The sequence below is a fragment of the Schistocerca piceifrons genome, chromosome 2 (assembly GCF_021461385.2).
Source record: "Schistocerca piceifrons isolate TAMUIC-IGC-003096 chromosome 2, iqSchPice1.1, whole genome shotgun sequence".
NCBI lineage: Eukaryota > Metazoa > Arthropoda > Insecta > Orthoptera > Acrididae > Schistocerca > Schistocerca piceifrons.
In genome coordinates this window covers 196,936,558-196,955,815 of record NC_060139.1, presented here as the reverse complement: position 1 = coordinate 196,955,815, position 19,258 = coordinate 196,936,558, and the positions used below count along the sequence as shown (strand labels likewise).

Below are 19,258 nucleotides of genomic sequence, written 5' to 3'. Positions count from 1 at the left end.
ATATCTACGTTGAGACATGATGGAATGGAAGAAAGGAGCTAGTCTAAATGAAATGTTGTGACAAGCGGATAAAATGACACGAGAATTTAACGATGCACAGTTTCGCATTGTCGATTGGAACGACTGTTGATGAGCTGCTGGCATGACATCTACTCTAGCTACCGGCTGTGACGTCACTGGTTCTCACGGCACCGCCATACAGAGTGATTCAACTGCCCCTATCACTGGGCTTTATGCAACCCGCAATGCCTGCAAATACCACATGCAAGATTTTCACTCTGTATTGTTCACTAAACGCAAGTTATTAGTCCTACAGAAAAAAATGAACAGGACCTTTCTTCAAATACATTTTTCTTGAGTAATTCGAAAATCTTGGCCTCTAGCGAAAACATATCACAGTACAAAATTTAACCACATTTAATGGTATACAAAACGGAGCTTTTCATTTTTTGGTTTAGGACTCATAGTTCGCACTTCGCGAACGAGAGAATATGAAAATTTTGCACGCGATATTTGCAAGCATTGCAGGCTGCATAAAACACGCGATGTGGGTAGCTGGACCACCCTGTATATTGGCATATATTGACTCCATGTTCGATGAGGCCGCTTCAACCTCGTGATCGCTTAGCTGAAGGACCCCTTCCTATCAACTAATTTTTACTTGAATGCCTTCCCAGAAGCAATTAGTGCAGGCCACTACAAGAGCTTCGTCGAATTTGATTCGGTGACAATTTTTAGAGCATGTATTCTCAGGCTGGCCAGTGTGGCGTAGCGGTTCTAGGCGCTACAGTCTGGAACCGCGCGACCGCTACGGTCGCAGATTCGAATCCTGCCTCGGGCATGAGTGTGTGTGATGTCCTTAGGCTAGTTAGGTTTAAGTATTTCTAAGTTCTAGGGGACTGATGACCTTAGAAGTTAAGTCCCATCGTGCTCAGTGCCATTTGAACCATTTGTATTCTCAGCTAAAGCGGATATTTCTGGGTAGCATACGATAAAACCGCTCATTCTCCGTGCTGCGTTGTTCTGGAATGAGAAAAGTTTGTCCTACGTAAGACTGTCACACTCGCAAGGCCTCATCGCGACCCCAGGAGGTCTGAGACCTACCGCATCTTTAAAAGGTCTCAGTAATACGCAGATTTTAGGCCGAGACGTGAAGATCGATTGACTTTGTTCTTTTCAGCAGGCGAATTATGTTGCTTGACACGGAGCCACAGAATGTAAAAAAGCAAATTTCTTTTCCTGTCTTTCGTCGGTGGACTTACTGCATCCCTTCCTTGAGATCACTTCAGTTAGCTGGTGATCGTTATAAACGTTGTACCTGAAGACATTACGTAGAGGACTGCAACGTTATCGGCGTTTGATATCATTCTTGTATCAATGTAACAGAGTGCGCTTCTGTGCCCGATGATGATGACTGAAGGCGTACAAGAGCGCATCAATTTGAGGTGATTTTCGGTGGGCGCTGTGTCCATTTCGATTGTGGCGGACGAGGACGACGAGAAAGGGCAGTGCATGAAGATATTGTACTTTCATAGTGAACTGGATGCTACTTTTAATGCCGCTGAGAACTTGTCAACTTTTTCATGACTGTGGGGCCAAATGACGAATCTTTCATCAAAGCATAGAATGAAACAACTAGGCTTTCATTGGACAGTGTCTGAGACAATATTTTCAAAATTGACATAAAAGGGTTTGCAACAGAAATAACGTGCTTTCCATTGCAACGCCGTACGATGCATCTACTGGTCGTTGCACAGAAAATAATAAGACGTATGGGTGTGGCAAAGCAACTCGACCCTGTCGCTCTCTGACACTAGCTCGTGGAATTTTAACCACTGGAAGTCCAAGAACATTTTTATTCAATGTTACCGCCTCGAAACTCTTTATTCTTACAGGAGCTGTAGTATTTGGACGTGCCATTGACCATACCTTGAAGGTAATTGACCGAATTGTTGGTATATCAACGGGGACTGTGCAACTTGGTTGGTTGGTTGATTGATTTAGGGGAGGGGACCAAACAGCGAGGTCATTGGTCCCATCGGAGTAGGGAAGAAAATCGGCCGTGCCCTTTCAAAGTAACCATCCCGCCTTTTGCCCGAAGAGACTTGGAGAAATCACGGAAAACCTAATTCAGGATGGGTGGACGCGGTTTTGAACCGTCGTTCTCTCGAACGCGAGTCCATCGTGCTAACCACTGCGCCATCTCGCTCGGTACAAGGAATGACTTACCACTCATAGCTATGTAGCACGGCATAAGGACAATGATCGCACATACACTCTAAGAAAAAGGAAAAAAATATAAAAAGTCGCACCATGAAAGTTTTATCCTAATGGGACGGAAATCGGTAGATGTGATGTACATGTTCAGAGAAACAAATGATTACCATTTCAGAAAAACTGAATGATTTATTCAAGAGAAAGAGCTTCACAAATTGAGCAAGTCAGTGGCGTTGGTCCGTCTTCTGCCCTTCTGCAAGTAGTTATTCGGCTTGGCATTGATTGATACTGTTGTTGGATGTCCTCCTACACGAAATAGTGCCAATTTCTGTCCAAATGGCGGGTTAGAGTCCCTATATGGTTGGAGGGCCCTGCCCATATCCTCCGACCATTCAAAATTGTGGAGAGATTCGAAGATCTTGATAGCCAAGGTAGGGTTTGTCAAGTACAAAGACAAACTCTCACCATGTGTGGCCGGACGTTTCCTTGCTGAAATGTAATCTCAGGACGGCCTGCCAAGAAGGGCAACAAAACCAGGTGTAGAATATCATCGATGTATCTCTGTGCTGTAAGGGTGTCGCGGCTGACAACCAAACTGGTCCTGCTATGAAATGGAATGGAATGGAATGGAATGGCACCCTCGATCACCACTCCTAGTTGGCCGTATAACAGGTGGCAGTCAGGTTTGTATCCCACTGTAGTCCGGGGCATGTCCAGAAATGTCTTCAGCGCGGAATCTCATTGACTGGAGCAGTTGCCGACGTGCTCACGAGACTGTACACAAAGGTTCCTGGTTTGACAAACACTCATGCACCCTACCACATCCTATTGCCCGCTATATCACCCGATGGTAACGCCATAGGAAATATCTGGTACTATTTGGAACTGCGAATGAGAATTAGCATCGCCTCCGTAATTTGGTGTGGCTACGGAATTAAATCATCGATGAGTGGTATAACCGAAGAAATTTACTGATTCTCTTGCTCACCAACGTGAGGCCGTTATCAAGGCTAGAAAAAACGTAATTAGTATCAACATAACGTCTCCTGAGGGTGACTAACGTTTTATCCGGGGTGCTTACATACTTCGCAAGAAAAAGTATAATGTATGTTTTGTGGGTGTGCATACTGTATCACTATCATTTCCAACCTCCTTCTACCAGTCTGTGAAGGTACGCGAGAAGAGATTGTCGATACACTTCAGCATGAGAAAAAATTTCTGTAACTTTATGACTAATTTTGAAACGTGGACAATTTTCGGAATAAGACTTTCCGAGATGTGTTTTCTGTTTCAGCTACTCAGGCACAGTACCGTAATTGTAGAGAATAAATAAAAGCAGTTCAAGGTAAAAAAAAACTGGTCTGCTGCAAGTAGGAATAGCGCTCTGAGGGTCCCATAGAAACCTAGTTATGTATATTGACAGTTCATTCTTCCGGTAACAGAGTATCTCGATTTTTGCCTTTTATCGCCACTGATACTCGGGAATTTCAAGACTTTCGAGAATGTTTTTAAGTCTGATAACAAATGACAAATATTTTTCCGTGATATACAATTAGTCCGCAGCTCGTGGTCGTGCGGTAGCGTTCTCGCTTCCCACGCCCGGGTTCCCGGGTTCGATTCCCGGCGGGGTCAGGGATTTTCTCTGCCTCGTGATGACTGGGTGTTGTGTGATGTCCTTAGGTTAGTTAGACTTAAGTATTTCTAAGTTCTAGGGGATTGATGACCATAGATGTTAAGTCCCATAGTGCTCAGAGCCATTTGAACAATTTTTTGATGTACAATTACAAATCAACAATTTCCAAATTTTTTCCATTATTTGTAGTATTAAACTTTGCTTCTTACCAAGATTCATGATTCTAGGTAAACAGGTTCTGATGAGTGAGTTTGAGAGTATCAGAATACTAGGGCTATTCAAAAAGTAAGTTCCGATTGATCGCGAAGTGGAAACCACTTTGAAAATCAGAAATATTTTATCTGCAACAGTTAGCTACAGCTTCCTGCCACTGCTCTCCATAGTCACCACTCCGACTTAGACATCTGTCGTAGCGTTGTACCAACTTTCCAATACCCTCGTCATAGAAGGCAGCCGCCTATGCTTCCCGCCAATTCTCTGCGCTCATCTATAGCTCGTTGTCTGTGGGAAAATGTTGTCTTCATAGGCAGTAGTTAATGTGAGCAGAGATGAAACACAGAGGGATCCAATTAGGGGCTGTAGTGCGAGTGATCAAACACTTCCCATTGAAAACGCTGCAGGATCATTTTCATTGCCCCTGCAGATTTCGACCGAGAATTGTCACAAAGTAGGAACCGTATGACAGTTCTGTAATGTGGGCTGCATAACATCAGGCGAAATTTCTCACCAGGACCTCATACTTGGCGGGAGACACTATTTTCTAATCGTTTTTATGTGCTCACCATGCGCTCAGAACTTAAAAGAGCGAAATGGTGTAACCGAAAGGCATACTAGAGACACTGTGTAACACATATGTGCCAAATTTTATTAGATTTTCATAGTGATTTCCATTTCGTGACCGATCGGAACTTACTTTCCGAATATCCCTCGTATGTACCATGTAGGGCCACGTCTTTTGACTGTATTGACTTAGAAGCTTACATTTATTATTCCAACAAGGACTATAGCCTTTTTTGTGTGTGTGTGTGTGGGGGGGGGGGGGGGTCATCAGTCTTCTCAGTAGTTTGATGCGCCCAGCTCTTTATCACACAGTAGCACTTGCAACCTACGGCCTCAGTTATTTGTTGGATGTATTCCAATCCCTGTCTTCCTCTAGAGCTTTTGCCCTCTACAGCTCCCTCTAGTACTACGGAATTCATTCCCTGATGTCTTAACAGATGTCCCACCATCCTGTCCCTTCTACTTGTCAATGTTTTCCACCTATTCCTTTCCCCTCTGATTCGGCGCAGAACCTCCTCATTACCTTACCTTATCAGCCCACCTAATTTTCAACAATCTTCTGTAACACCGCATCTCAAATGCTTCGATTCTCTTCTGGGTGCGACGTGTATTTCAATATGATACGTACACCCATTACTGAGAAAAACGCATGTGAACAGATGGACAGTCAGATAACAAATGACAAAAAAAAAAAAAAAAGATTTCGGTGTGATATACCTAAAAATTAAAAATACACAATTTTTCCCTTTAACTGTGACATCTTGCTTCTAGCCAAATTTCATGATTCTTGGTAAACGGTAAATAACCTGTCGGTTTAGATGAGCGAGTTTTCGAGGACGAAAGTATGTGACATAAATGGTCGTGTCTTTTGATTGCATTGTCGTGCAAGGTTCAATTTTTACACCGCCAAGGGACCGTAGGTCTTACTATATGATATAAATATCAACTTGGTACGTCAGCCCGTTCGAGAGGGAAAGGATTTTTAATAGTGGGGCGGGCAGGCAGGCAGGCAGGCAGGCAGGCCGGCCGGCCGGCCGACAGACAGACAGACAGACAGACAGACAAAGTGATCCTATAAGAGTTCGGTTTTTACCTATCGAAATACGGAACACTAAAAAACAATCCTCACTAATAAGCCACGACAAGTAGTTTCTTGATACTTTGAGCCGTTTCTTTTGTTTCGTGTCACTGCGGTAATATTTCCAGAAGGACACGAGAAAATGGTGAGCTGGACTGTATTTCTCATATTCGATGCTGCTCCTGGATCAAGGGGTCCCGGGTTCGATTACCGGCCGAGTCGGTAATTTTCTCCGCCCCGGGACTGGGTGTTTGTGTTGTCCTCATCATTTCATCAACATTCGTGAAAGTTGCAAGACTGGAAATTTGTACGGGCGCTGATAACTGAGCAGTTGAGGAGCCCACAAACCACATATCATCATCACCATCATAATATTCGACTATCATCAATTTATTAGAGAGATTATGTACGCAATACACAGATCAGCAGTTCAGGATACGGACGGTACACTAAAACCTGCAGTCCGTGCGCTCTTGATCACATTTGCAATTCCCAGCAGCAGCTGCTGTGGGTTACCTTCTGAATGATGCACGGCGTCGCATGTTAGGCTTCTTTTCACATCGCGGTTTTGTCTGCCAGACTTCTAATGGCGCAACGAAAGTTTTTGCTTTCTCCACTGATCTTCACTTCAACATTAGGGTATCAACGTTTGTTTCATGAAGTTTGTTACAGATGACAGGTGGCATGTCTTTACGATGAACACAGTGACTTGCCCCCTCTCATATTTATGTCTTACTCTGAGTAATTGGATTTGGAAACTACAACGGAGAATGGTCATTACAAGGCTAGTTAGTATTGAGAACCCAGAAGATCTGAATATTTTCCTCTCTAATTACATGCTGTGAAGAGTTGCTATTTCTTCCCACGCTGCGTCTCTCGCCGCCTGTGTGGTCCGGAAAGACAGGAGTGTTCTGCTGGGGATGAAAGGATTATGCCGACGGGTGTGAAGCAATCGAGTGGATGCTATCCAGATGCCGATATTGTCCTAAGACCGGGGGTGACACGCCTACAGAGCCTGAAGGAGCGGCTGGGCTAGAGATTCCGTTAATTCGCAGAAACTTAGTGAAATACTTTCTGACGGGCTACGAGTGAGGCGTGGGAATGACTTGCGTTCCCAGGCAGTCTTGGTGGGCAAATTCCCGCGTTTTCTGCAAAATCATAACTGTGATTGGCTTGCTCAGGGGATAGCTCCATGAGGTAGCAAAATCGGCGTAGAAATTTACGCCATGTATCTCCATTGGTGGAATAGTAGTGCTTCGGCAATGGAGTGGAATTTTCCACCTGTTGTCGAGTTGCTGATTGGCACGTTTAACCATGACCACTGTGTTCGGCTTGTACGGGTGCTCTTGGGAGAGTTGAGTCTCGCTTTTCGGTCGGAGTAGAATACAAGAGTGAGCTCTCGTTGCTCTGGACAGCGTGCCTTCCGTTGGTTGCCTAGTATACTCTCGTTTAATAGAACCCTTTTGACGAAGTTGCTGAAGTTTCGACTTCAACGTAACTTTCCGAATACAGTTGGCAATTGAGCGTTCTGCGAACAAGCGGCCTATGTGGTCTGTCTTGAGCAGTTTTGGCTAAAGTTGACTGTGTCGGAGTTACTGTGTGACTTCACTTGTTAAAATCAATCACTGTACCGTCAGTGATTGTGTGGCGAGCCTTCTTCGTCTCCCTCAGAGGCGCATTTGAATTGCTAGGAAGTCTTTAGTCTGGAACAACCAGACCAGGATTATTTCTTTCGGGCTATACTCGAGACATTATCGTCACCACTACGGGACGTCGAAGCAACCAGCCTTCTCCTCCGATACGCCAGATCGTGTCCTTGCAGTTACGAAGATAGCTTGGTAATGTATGTCCGCAGCATCGGCAGATTAGGGAATTGTGCTATGTGATAATCAGAGCTCAGCAGAGCGCGCCTGTTACCGTCTTTTCTATCGTGGTTCTGTCTTGGGTGTTCATTGTCTGAGTTCTCACTACTGTAACAGTAATTAATGTTGGGTTGGCTGGGTGTTTCCCTTAAGATTTGAGTTGCAAGGAATTGGCTCCACATACCACTTGGTCATAAATGGCACAAGCTAGTTTATGGACAACTTCACCGTCACAGCATTTATTTTAGTATCCAATTTGAAGTATTGTAAATGTTTCATGTCTTCTTTTAATTTTGAGTTTAGTCATAATAAATCAAATTGTTATTTTGAACAGAACTTTCATTTTGTAGATCAGTAGAGCAACCCTTTCATTTCTCACTACGTTAATGAAACTTTCCTTTATTAAATTAATTTCTGTCAAATTAAGTTATTGCAAGTGCCAAACTCTTCTCTACTCCACTTGCAGGATCGATTACAGTCAGTTCGCTTTTCTTCTTAATCCATGTGCAACAGCAAAAGTCGGAGTTAAAAAAGGGGGCCTTAGAGCATCATTTCCATATGAATATTCTAGAAGAATTAAGTGTTAAATACACTGCTAGCCCTGGCACCTCGCTCAGATAGTGCTTCGATTCAGTACGTAAGTTGTGTAACGGTATTTTGTTGCTACTCATTACTGTGGGAACCTCACTGAATTTTATTTATTATTGTATCATTTACTGTAACCCAGAATATTATCAGCTTTCATACTACTGCAACTACGGAGTGACTAAAATGGGACTAGTCTGTAACAGCGATACAAACTGAAAATAAAAAACAGGTAATTACGACTGGTCCCTTTTGAAATATTTGTTTTCATGGATCATTGTCGTAGGCTTATCACAGGCTCATCGTCATATGGGGCACATCGAAGTTACATATTTATTCCGAAATGCCCCACCTGAAGATGAGCTTGGATAGCTTCAGAAACCGGTATATGAAAATAAATATGCGAGACTGGTCGCTGTTATTTCTATTCACACTCAGTTAATATACCTATCAAAACTTTCTACAACATCCATAACAGATGAGCTTAATTTAAGTGATTTCGACGTTGTACAATATCTGTCCAACATACTGATGGACTTCCTGAGGCCTATTCGTCCGTGCTGATTTTAGTAACTGGAAGACCTGAACCACCAAGGCTCATTTGAGAACTAGATGCCACCTCATTCAATCGTGGCAACGTCCGGTCCGCCCACTACCTTAAGTCCAGTACGACAAGCGAAGTATACTCTTAATTCAGTAGCAAACGCCTGACACTGCTCAGTAATCAAGCACTAGCGAGTCACCAATTTTCTTGTTAGTTCGCACGGCATGAGGCTAACTACATTTTGCTGATGTTCAGCTCACCATTTCCTACAGTGTATGCCTTGTAAATCGCATTCCAACACTGCCACTGAGCCTGTAACCTCGCTAACGCAACCCGTTTTACAGCAATGTCGGAAGGGTTGCATGCTCTCAGGCATTTAAATTTCTATCAGCAAAACTGACTTCGACACCCTTTTGATCCAAATGCACAAATATTTACACGAAGTTTTAAGTTTCACAAAGGCTTTGCGGGTGTTTTATTATCTTTCCATCATGGTAAATATCTGGAAAGGCTCCTATGCATGTGGTGCTGATATTTTTCTTTCTTAGTGCTGCTTTTGCTTGGAAATATACTTTCTCTAGAACAGTGACTTTGCCATTCTGGCATCACATCCCCCCCCCTCTCTCCCTGTCTCTCTCTCTCTCTCTCTCTCTCTCTCTCTTCAGCAGCACTAACAAGACGGTTACACCGTGTTTTTCGTCCCCGATAATTTATCCCTCGTTCTGTTAGAGCAGCTACAGAAATTCATTTTTATGTAATGGGTGCACTGTAAGAGATCTTTGTTAAGGGGGGTAGGACGTCATACGGGACGACTTGGAGCAGGAGAGACGCCACAGGAATTTTTAATTTTCGCTGTCTATACTTTTAAAAATAATTTCATAAAACTTTGTCAGAATGACCAGAAAGGAATCAGGATTTACACTTATAGTGGTGGAAGTTCAAAAATATAAGAAAATAATTTATTTTTTTACGTTTGTATTTCACCTTTTTTCACTTACCATTGGCTGCATTTGCTGCTATAGGTACACTTTTCTTCATAAGTAAGGCAGATTCTTCGATGAATTTTTGCACAGCATACAAACTATACGTACAGGTGTATGAAACTCTAGAATTTTCCAAATCTATTAAAAACTGTGGTAAAAATTGAGATAATTAACTATAAAGTTTGAGTTTTTTTCTAAACATGAAGTTTAAAATGTAACAGCACATTCATTTTTTCATAAATTAAATAATTTCTAGAGTTTCATACACCTGTAAGTATGGTTCGGATGCTGTACAAAATTAATCGAAGAATCTCTCTTACTTATGAAGAAACATGTACCTCTAGCAACAAACGCAGCCAATAGAAGTGAAAAAATGATCAATTTTCAAATGTAAAAAAAATTATTTTGTTATGTTTTTGAACTTCCTCTGCTATGATTGTGAATCCTTAATCCTTCCTGGTCATGCTGACAAAGTTTTATGAATTTATTCGTAAAATTATAGACAGTGTAAATCAAAATGTCCTGTGGTGTCTCTCCTGCTCCAAGACGGACCGATTAACGTCCTATCCCCCTTAACGACAGAGTGACTCCTGTAAAAAGTTAAAAATAAACATAGAAATTGACTAAGTCATATGTTCGCCCTTGTTCTTGTATTAATTTTGAGCATGTATGCTGCATGCAGCTTCGCATTTTCTTTTTTTTTCGTCAGAGAATTCTGTAATGTTCTCATTGTTACAGAATGTATGTGGTCGCTCTGGAGTTTCTTGACGCACAGAAATTTGTATTTCTTTACACCAAGAACTACATGCCAATCTTAGTACAACGCAGATATTTTGTGTATAACTACGTGCACGTTACTGCAATTTTTCTCGGAGGAAAATTCTTCGTGAACAACGCAAATCTACTTACAAGTCCGGTAGGAATGTATTTTCCTTAGACGATGTGGCGCTGAATCAGAAGCTAGTCGAAAGTCTAGAGATACTAAATCAATTCGTTATCCATTGTACTGAGGACGTGCGCGCGATGAGCTCTTGTTGCGTTTCACATTGTCATTGTTGTGCTAACCTAAGCTTACTTCCAACGAAAGGCTTTTGTTTAAGAAAGGTAATAGTTTTTGCAATTTAGAACATGTTCTAAGGTACTGCTACCAAAGTGAATGATACGGGACGGTTGTACTGTAGATCGGGTCTACTTGCCTTTTTGTGGATGGGTGTGACGTGTGGTCTTGTCTAATCGAGATGAATATATATAAAACACCTACTTGGGCATCATCATTTGTTGCAGGTCGTGGTTGACGTTTCACATGTGGCTGAACACTTCCTGTTTCCTTAAGTAACGTAACCATCAGGCGAACGTTCCGGACGCTTGGATGATGTCGACCAGGATACCGAGCAGCATACATAGCACACGCCCGTTGGGCATTTTAATCACAATAGCCATACATCAACACGATACCGACCTTTTCCGCAATTGGTAAACGGTCCATTTTAATACGGGTAATGTATCACGAAGCAAATACCGTCCGCACTGGCGGAATGTTGCGTGATACCACGTACTTATACGTTTGTGAGTATTCCAGCGCCATCTATCACAAAGCGAAAAAAGTGGTCCAACTAAATCATTCATGAAACTTCCTGGCAGATTAAAACTGTGTGCCCGACCGAGACTCGAACTCGGGACCTTTGCCTTTCGCGTGCAAGTGCTCTACCATCTGAGCTACCGAAGCACGACTCACGCCCGGTACTCACAGCTTTACTTCTGCCAGTATCTCGTCTCCTACCTTCCAAACTTTACAGAAGCTCTCCTGCGAACCTTGCAGAACTAGCACTCCTGAAAGAAAGGATACTGCGGAGACATGGCTTAGCCACAGCCTGGGGGATGTTTCCAGAACGAGATTTTCACCCTGCAGCGGAGTGTGCGCTGATATGAAACTTCCTGGCAGATTAAAACTGTGTGCCCGACCGAGACTCGAACTCGGGACCTTTGCCTTTCACGGGCAAGTTCTCTACCAACTGAGCTACCGAAGGACGACTCACGCCCGGTACTCACAGGAGACGAGATACTGGCAGAAGTAAAGCTGTGAGTACCGGGCGTGAGTCGTGCTTCGGTAGCTCAGATGGTAGAGCACTTGCCTGCGAAAGGCAAAGGTCCCGAGTTCGAGTCTCGGTCGGGTCAACCATAGCGCCATCTGGTTTCCCCCTTCAAGCTAGACGAGTTTCGTTCTTTGTAGTTTTTTCGTTTGACGCTTTTTTCGTGAAATATTTGGCCCGGTCACGATCAATGGACCACCCTGTATACTTAGCTATTTTTCTTTTTTTATATGACTGCATGTGCAAGAAGGATGATTTTTATCTTATCGTTTCTGTTATTAAGTGTAGTAGGGAGTATGTACTTACGTGCGTTTGTTCATTTATCACATGTTTGCTTTTACGGCAGACATTTCACACAGCACACACTATTTTGGCGGTGATGTGCAAACGGAAGCCGGCCGAAGTGGCCGTGCGGTTAAAGGCGCTGCAGTCTGGAACCGCAAGACCGCTCCGGTCGCAGGTTCGAATCCTGCCTCGGGCATGGATGTTTGTGATGACCTTAGGTTAGTTAGGTTTAACTAGTTCTAAGTTCTAGGGGACTAATGACCTCAGCAGTTGAGTCCCATAGTGCTCAGAGCCATTTGAACCATTTGCAAACGGAAACGACCACTCTAGACAGACGTCAAGAGCACTGCAGTAGACTGACTTTTCTCGACGAGACTGAGGCAAGGAAGTCGATCGTTTAGATGATACTTTAGACGCGTTGAAAGTTTACCGTCTAACCTCCTTGCCTAGGGATGCCAGATGAAAGTTGATGTCGTCAAGCCCTGAGTCAAAATTGCGCAACGGATAACTGGGGAGGGGAGCTTGAGAGCGCTACCTAGAGAGTGTGCCCTTTCTGTGCGATACTAGGCAAGGGGCTGGAGGGCTCACACGCTGATGTGTGGGTCCCTGCATCCTATATCTTTTATTGTAAATGAATTCCTTTAGCTTGACTTCGTTGTGATTTTTAAGGTATGTTAAAGATTGATGACAACTGATTACCTATTTATTTTAAACATTATAACTCGATTTTACAGCGTTTGCAGCAATTGTTCCAGTTTACAGATATTACAATTTTACAACTTATAGCTCGGGTATATTATGTACCAATCTGCACCCACTTTTCTACGGGCAAGACGGAATTGCGTTGGCCAAATGTATACCACCAAAGCCTCCCAATATTTTACATAGGACATACTACGTAAGGAGGATAACAGGCAAACTGGGGACCAGATACATTAACACAGGGGGTCAAATTTCCTAAATTAACGAGATCATTCATTTCCTTACACAATCCGAAGCTGGAAATAAACGAATTAGTACAAATATTCAAATACCTCTCTTCCATGCGTGAACATTGAGACAGACGCACTGAGGGCACGTCTGCTCACTTACCCGTCTTCTGTAACACTCCTAACATGTGGCGGGCACCCGGAGGTGTTCCTGGGCCCCGGTGGAGGGGGTGGTCGAACCACTTGGCCGTGCCCAACCTCTCCACCCAAAATCTTGTGACACTGGAAAGTCTTTGACTTTTACCTGCCTGTGCTGTCTCTCTGATCCTCTGCCCAGGAGTAAGGTTGGCACTACTGTACTACAGAACTACTTCCCAACAAAGATTTGTCCACGCTTTACGGAAAGGTATGAGAAGGATTAGGAAAGTTCATGTGCAGATTCACATTCACGTACAAGAAATGCATAATACACGACACATATAAATACGTATTATGAAGCCTGACACATTTCTTTCCACCCGTCCACATGGGTTCTGTTGCACCCGCCGCCGGCCACGTCGTGTAATAAAATTGGCTGCGGAGCCGCCTCTGTTTCTATTTCCCGGTGCGAGCGAGCAGCGAAACCTGCTGCTTATACAGAGGAAACTACTGTACCATTTCAGCGTGTATTGGCCACACAGCTGTCGAGACGTAGTCAACGAGTGCTCGTCCGCGTGAAAGCGAGTAAAACCAAACTGCGTGGATAGCGAGGGACGACTGCCGCTCACTCGGCTTCGTCACTCGGACGCAGTGCTAATACTGATCGCTACGTCAGTGTTTATTAGCAGCGGGAACGCTCCCGGACTTTCCTCGGTGAAGGGTGGCGAGAGGCGGTGTCGCAGTGCGGTCGCGAGCCGTCAGCGCGAGTTATTAGCCCGGCAGCCGCAGTCAGCGCCACGGGGCTCCGCGGCAGGTTGCGGGGACAAGGCATCGCGTGGGCGGGACAGCACCGCGGCGGCGCTCCGCACCGGCTCGTGCCGGGCGTGGGAGTATCCGGCTACACGCGGCCCTTCTCTGCACTTGAGGCGCGGGTAATGAGTCCGCGCTGTGCGGGGCACTTCGTGTACACCGCGAAGGTGATTTGTAATGAGGAAGCCCGCCACTATCTACCGAGTCCGCGCGACCCTTTTAGCTTGCTGCAGCTACGAGACGGACGGTCACAACAACGCCTATTACTATACCTAACTATATGGAGCTTACTCGCCCTACTTGTTAGCCGGCGTCCTCATACACTCTGTGCACAACTAAACTGTGCCATCTTAGGAGTAATACGAGGTTCGTTCAATAAATAATGGCTCAAATTTCTTTTTACAGCGATTAACACATGTAGCGGATGGCTATGATTGAAGTGCCGCTACTAACCGAGATACAGTGTGGGTTACAATTATCGTAAGGCAGCGAAACCTTGTAGACGTGCTAATGCGTCAATGCGGAACCAAATTACGCTGAGAAAAAAATTAGTTCCAGTTTTGGCCACCATGCATTACTTCTGTGAAATATCTGGGAGTATGCGTACGGAATGATTTGAAGTGGAATGATCATATAAAATTAATTGTTGGTAAGGAGGGTACCAGGTTGAGATTCATTGGGAGAGTCCTCAGAAAATGTAGTCCTTCAACAAAGGAGGTGGCTTACAAAACACTCGCTCGACCTATACTTGAGTATTGCTCATCAGTGTGGGATCCGTACCAGGTCGGGTTGACAGAGGAGATAGAGAAGATCCAAAGAAGAGCGGCGCGTTTCGTCACAGGGTTATTTGGTAAGCGTGATAGCGTTACGGAGATGTTTAGCAAACTCAAGTGGCAGACTCTGGAAGAGAAGCGCTCTGCATCGCGGTGTAGCTTGCTGTCCAGGTTTCGAGAGGGTGCGTTTCCGGATGAGGTATCGAATATATTGCTTCCCCCTACTTATACCTCCCGAGGAGATCACGAGTGTGAAATTAGGGAGATTCGAGCGCACACGGAGGCTTTCCGGCAGTCGTTCTTCCCGCGAACCATACGCGACTGGAACAGGAAAGAGAGGTAATGACAGTTGCGCGTAAAGTGCCCTCCGCCACACACCGTTGGGTGGCTTGCGGAGTATAAATGTAGATGTAGATGTAGATGCAAATCTGGCGCTGTGAATCCAAGTAAGACATATAGAAATGTTTCCGTATGTAATGGATTAGGATTGAGATGTAGGCGGAAAAGTGACAAAGACATGATATTGATTTTATTACCTACCACCGGTTACAGAGTTTGTTCAATATGAGCACTTGAGACGTCGACGAGATGCTGATCCGCAAAATGACGTGATCAACGGTTGCTCGTAGCAGTTCCGGTGGAATCGGAGCAACGTGTTCCTGTATACGTGCCTAAGTCAAATTTTTGTACGTCCATCCTTTTGACTGGGTGTCTTGGGGACCTCGGCCGTTCACTGTTGTAAGAAAATCAAACTCCTACAGCCGTCCTTACAATCTCGTCTGCAGCTCATACAGAACAAAGTACTCAAAATCATAAGCAATGCTCCGCGTTACACACGCACCGCTGATCTTCACCGAGAGTTGGGATCGGTTGTTTTGGGGAAGGAGACCAGAGGGCGAGGTCATCGGTCTCTTCGGATTAGGGAAGGATGGGGAAGGAAGTCGGCCGTGCCCTTTGAAAGGAACCATCCCGGCATTTGCCTGGAGTTATTTAGGGAAATCACGGAAAACCTAAATCAGGATGGCCAGACGTAGGATTGAACCGTCGTCCTCCCGAATGTCCAGTGTGCTAACCACTGCGCCACCTCGCTCGGTGATCTTCACCGGGAATATCGGCTAGATACCCTCTTGCAGGTATTTCAAAAACTCTCCACACGACTGGACAGAAACACGAGACTCTCGTGTAACCCGTTTATTCTTTCTCTGGGGAATTACGACCACAATCATAGATGGAAACATAATAGACCAAAGACACTATTAGCAAGAAACTAAACATTTATGGTCCATAGCACGCTAACACAACAGCACTGGCGAGCTCCTGCAACACAGCTACTACTGGCAACCCCAGATGCTCGACCCGCCGAAAAACAGGCAACCGCAGGGAAGCCGTACTGTACACAGCACGCAACCAACCACACACACCCCCTACACTGTGAACTGATCTATGACCGATCGCCCACTAATGTATGACGACGTTGAATTGTTACAGGGACGCAGCAGCTGCACCAAGCCCTACAACGAGCTTCCGCAACGACAAAGGTAACGATACACGATACCTCACACTAACCTAACCATCCCTTCCATGCACTGTCGCAGCTACCCGTCCTACTGTCGCAGAGGTCTTTTTCCCCTGGCGCTTGCCTTGGCACTTTTTTCTCTCTGCCATTACAAACCGCTACCCTTCGATCACTTTCGTCCACTATCTGTCTCCTGATGGACAATGCCAATGAGTAATCCTACCCAGACGCATGGACAACACAACCGGCATTCTGTGACTCCTGATTCTAAAACTAACATGTTATACGGAGGTGACAGTAGAACTTTTGGTTTGGTCACCACGTCGGTGCGGGCGTGGAAGAGCCCCATCCTTTATAAAAAAAAAAATAAAAAAAATCTCGTTTATTGTGTAGCTACCAGTTTTGGCGTTTCAATGCGCCATCTTCAGGCCTTAGTTGATGCTGAAGGGGTTCTCACGTTCCATATATACACTGCATCAGTGGCCAACATAACTGGTTTACGCAGAGTCTGTGTAAACAAGATTATAAGGACGCCGGCTGATGTGGCCGAGCGATTCTAGGCGCTTCAGTCTGGAACCGCGCTACCGTTACGGTCGCAGGTTCGAATCCTGCCTCGGGCATGGATGTGTGTGATGTCCCATAGTGCTCAGAGCCATTTGAACCATTATAAGAACGGCTGTAGGCGTTTTATTTTCTTACAAACGTGTACCTGGTAAACGCGTTCTTTTACGTATTCCCAGAGCCAAAAGTCACATGGTCTCGGATCATGTTGATCTTGCAGACTATGCACCTCGGAAACCTCTGGAGATAACACGTCCGTGAAAGGTTGCAATTAACATATTTTTCACTGAGCGGGGGACATGCTCCATCTTGGATGCAAGCAGTAGCTTCCAAAGCAGGAGTCACATGCTGTATAAGGAGGTTTCGATAACATGACAGGCCCTCTGGGTGTATTCTCTTGAAAGAAGAACGGATCGAGAATAAAGGTGGTTGTGAGTCCACGCCACACAGTCACATACGGCGAGTGCAGTGGCTCGCATCGTGTACAAAGTGCAGTTTAACTATACTCAAAATTCCGCAATTCTGTGTATTCACTGCACCCTATGCTATAAAAAGTGTCTAGTTACTCCACAGAATATTGTCCATTCGCATATAATCAACTTCGATCCGCGCTAGAAACCGAAGAACAAATTCAGAACATTGCTGCTGATCATGAAGTTTCTGTTGCTGCACTGTCTGGATCTTGTACGAGTACCAGTGTAAAACAGACCGCAAATCTTTCCGTACTTTTGACCAGCATATGGAGAATTCTTGTGACACTGCACGAGCGCTAACACTATCTGGGGCCCATACTGCATAGCTAGTTACAGCAAAGCAACCTCTTCAGTATCTTCCACCGGGATAAGATGCCTTCTTTTTCTCATCCCTGTTTTCGAATTTCATTATCATCTTCTTGAAACCATCGGGCTTCTCCTTAGGCCTTTCAGTCGGCGATACTCTCTCAATGCAGAACTGTACTTAACTGCTGCAGTTCACACAAAACAGTTTCACTAACAGCACACGGTCCCTCTTTTCGGCAATCACACTGTTCACTCACGTCATGGCTTGTCGAATGACAGCGTGGCCGTCAAACAAACAGGGTACAGCTCCATATTTGGTGGCCAAATTTGGAAAAAAATATTTTACAGTGTAAATCGGTTCAGCATGAACGTATCAGCGTATCTACCAAATTCCTCTGCCGTACGATAATTACAGCCCACACTAGACCACCGTGAGTACCTGTACATTAATTATAACCAAACAGTACGACAATGACCATTTAAATGTTTCAAATCTGATGTTTCTTCTGCACGTGCGTGAAGTTTGGTACAGTTCTGAAAGACGGCGGAGTTGTAGTAAACCATCTAAATGGCTCCTACTCAAGACACTCATTACAGGTAACGCGCTGTAATTGAATTTTTGTTTGAAGAAAAAGAAACCGTGGTGAACGTTGATAAACATTTGTTTTCAGTGTGCAGTGCTGATGCAATTGAATGGGTCACGAGAGATGAACCGCCAGGAAGAACAGAAACTGAGTTCCTTTATCGGCCAGGTTCAGAGCGCCCTGTCACAGACACTAGTGCTAAGGTGAGTCGCACAAGTGTGCAAACAGGCTCATCACTGCTCGACAATTGGCTCTACACCTGCGGGTGAGCATTGGAAATGTGGGTGCCGACGCGCGCGCTGTGTCAGGGTCTTGGATATTCAAAATTGCGTTGGACATGGGTTACACGAAACCTCACAACAAACCACAAAATGAAATAAAAATCGTTTCATCTGAACTGTTGGAGCAGACTGAGGCCGATTGAGAGACCTTTCCGTCACGGATCATTACTGGTGAGGAAACCTCGGCACGTCACTAAAATGGAAACAAAAATACGGTCACCTGAGAGCCAACATTGGCAACCATCAAAAAAGAAAAAATTCAAGGCAGCTTCTCCCTGATGGTAAAGTCATGATGATACTCTTTTGGGATGTGATGGTGTCAGTCTTGTGTTGATAAAGTGTCGACAATTAATTCCGAGGTATATACGAAGACTCTGAGCAAACTTAGGAACTGTTCCCAACATGTTCGGTCTGATAAGAATCCAAACGAAATCTTGCTTAAACACGACAATGCACAGCCAACCGCAAGTATTAGAATCCAAGAACACCTCGGCAAATTGGGCTAGAAATCACTGTCATCCACTTTATAGTGCAACAGCGAAAGTCAGTTGTAAGTTCTGGAGTAACTGTTTCGGCGCTCTAAATGGTTCAAATGGCTCTGAGCACTATGGGACTTAACTGCTGTGGTCATTAGTCCCCTAGAACTTAGAACTACTTAAACCTAACTAACCTAAGGACATCACACACATCCATGCCCGAGGCAGGATTCGAACCTGCGACCGTAGCAGTCCCGCGGTTCCGGACTGCGGGCGCTCTAAAATTAATGAGAAAATACAAAAATAAATAAAATTAGTTCTCACTGAGTAAATAGTAACTAGAGTACGGCCCAA

At 44.7% G+C, this 19,258-nt stretch overlaps 1 protein-coding gene across 1 annotated transcript in view; it reads left to right on the top strand.

The window, feature by feature from the left end:
- LOC124775246 overlaps positions 1 to 14,372 on the top strand; it is a 120,690-nt gene extending 106,318 nt beyond the window's left edge. Inside the window, exons 2-3 of the mRNA XM_047250084.1 lie at positions 13,845 to 14,056; positions 14,340 to 14,372. Of these exons, the coding sequence (XP_047106040.1) occupies positions 13,845 to 14,056; positions 14,340 to 14,372 (245 nt within the window). The remainder of the gene's footprint in view (positions 1 to 13,844; positions 14,057 to 14,339) is intronic.
- Positions 14,373 to 19,258: the final 4,886 nt, after the last annotated feature.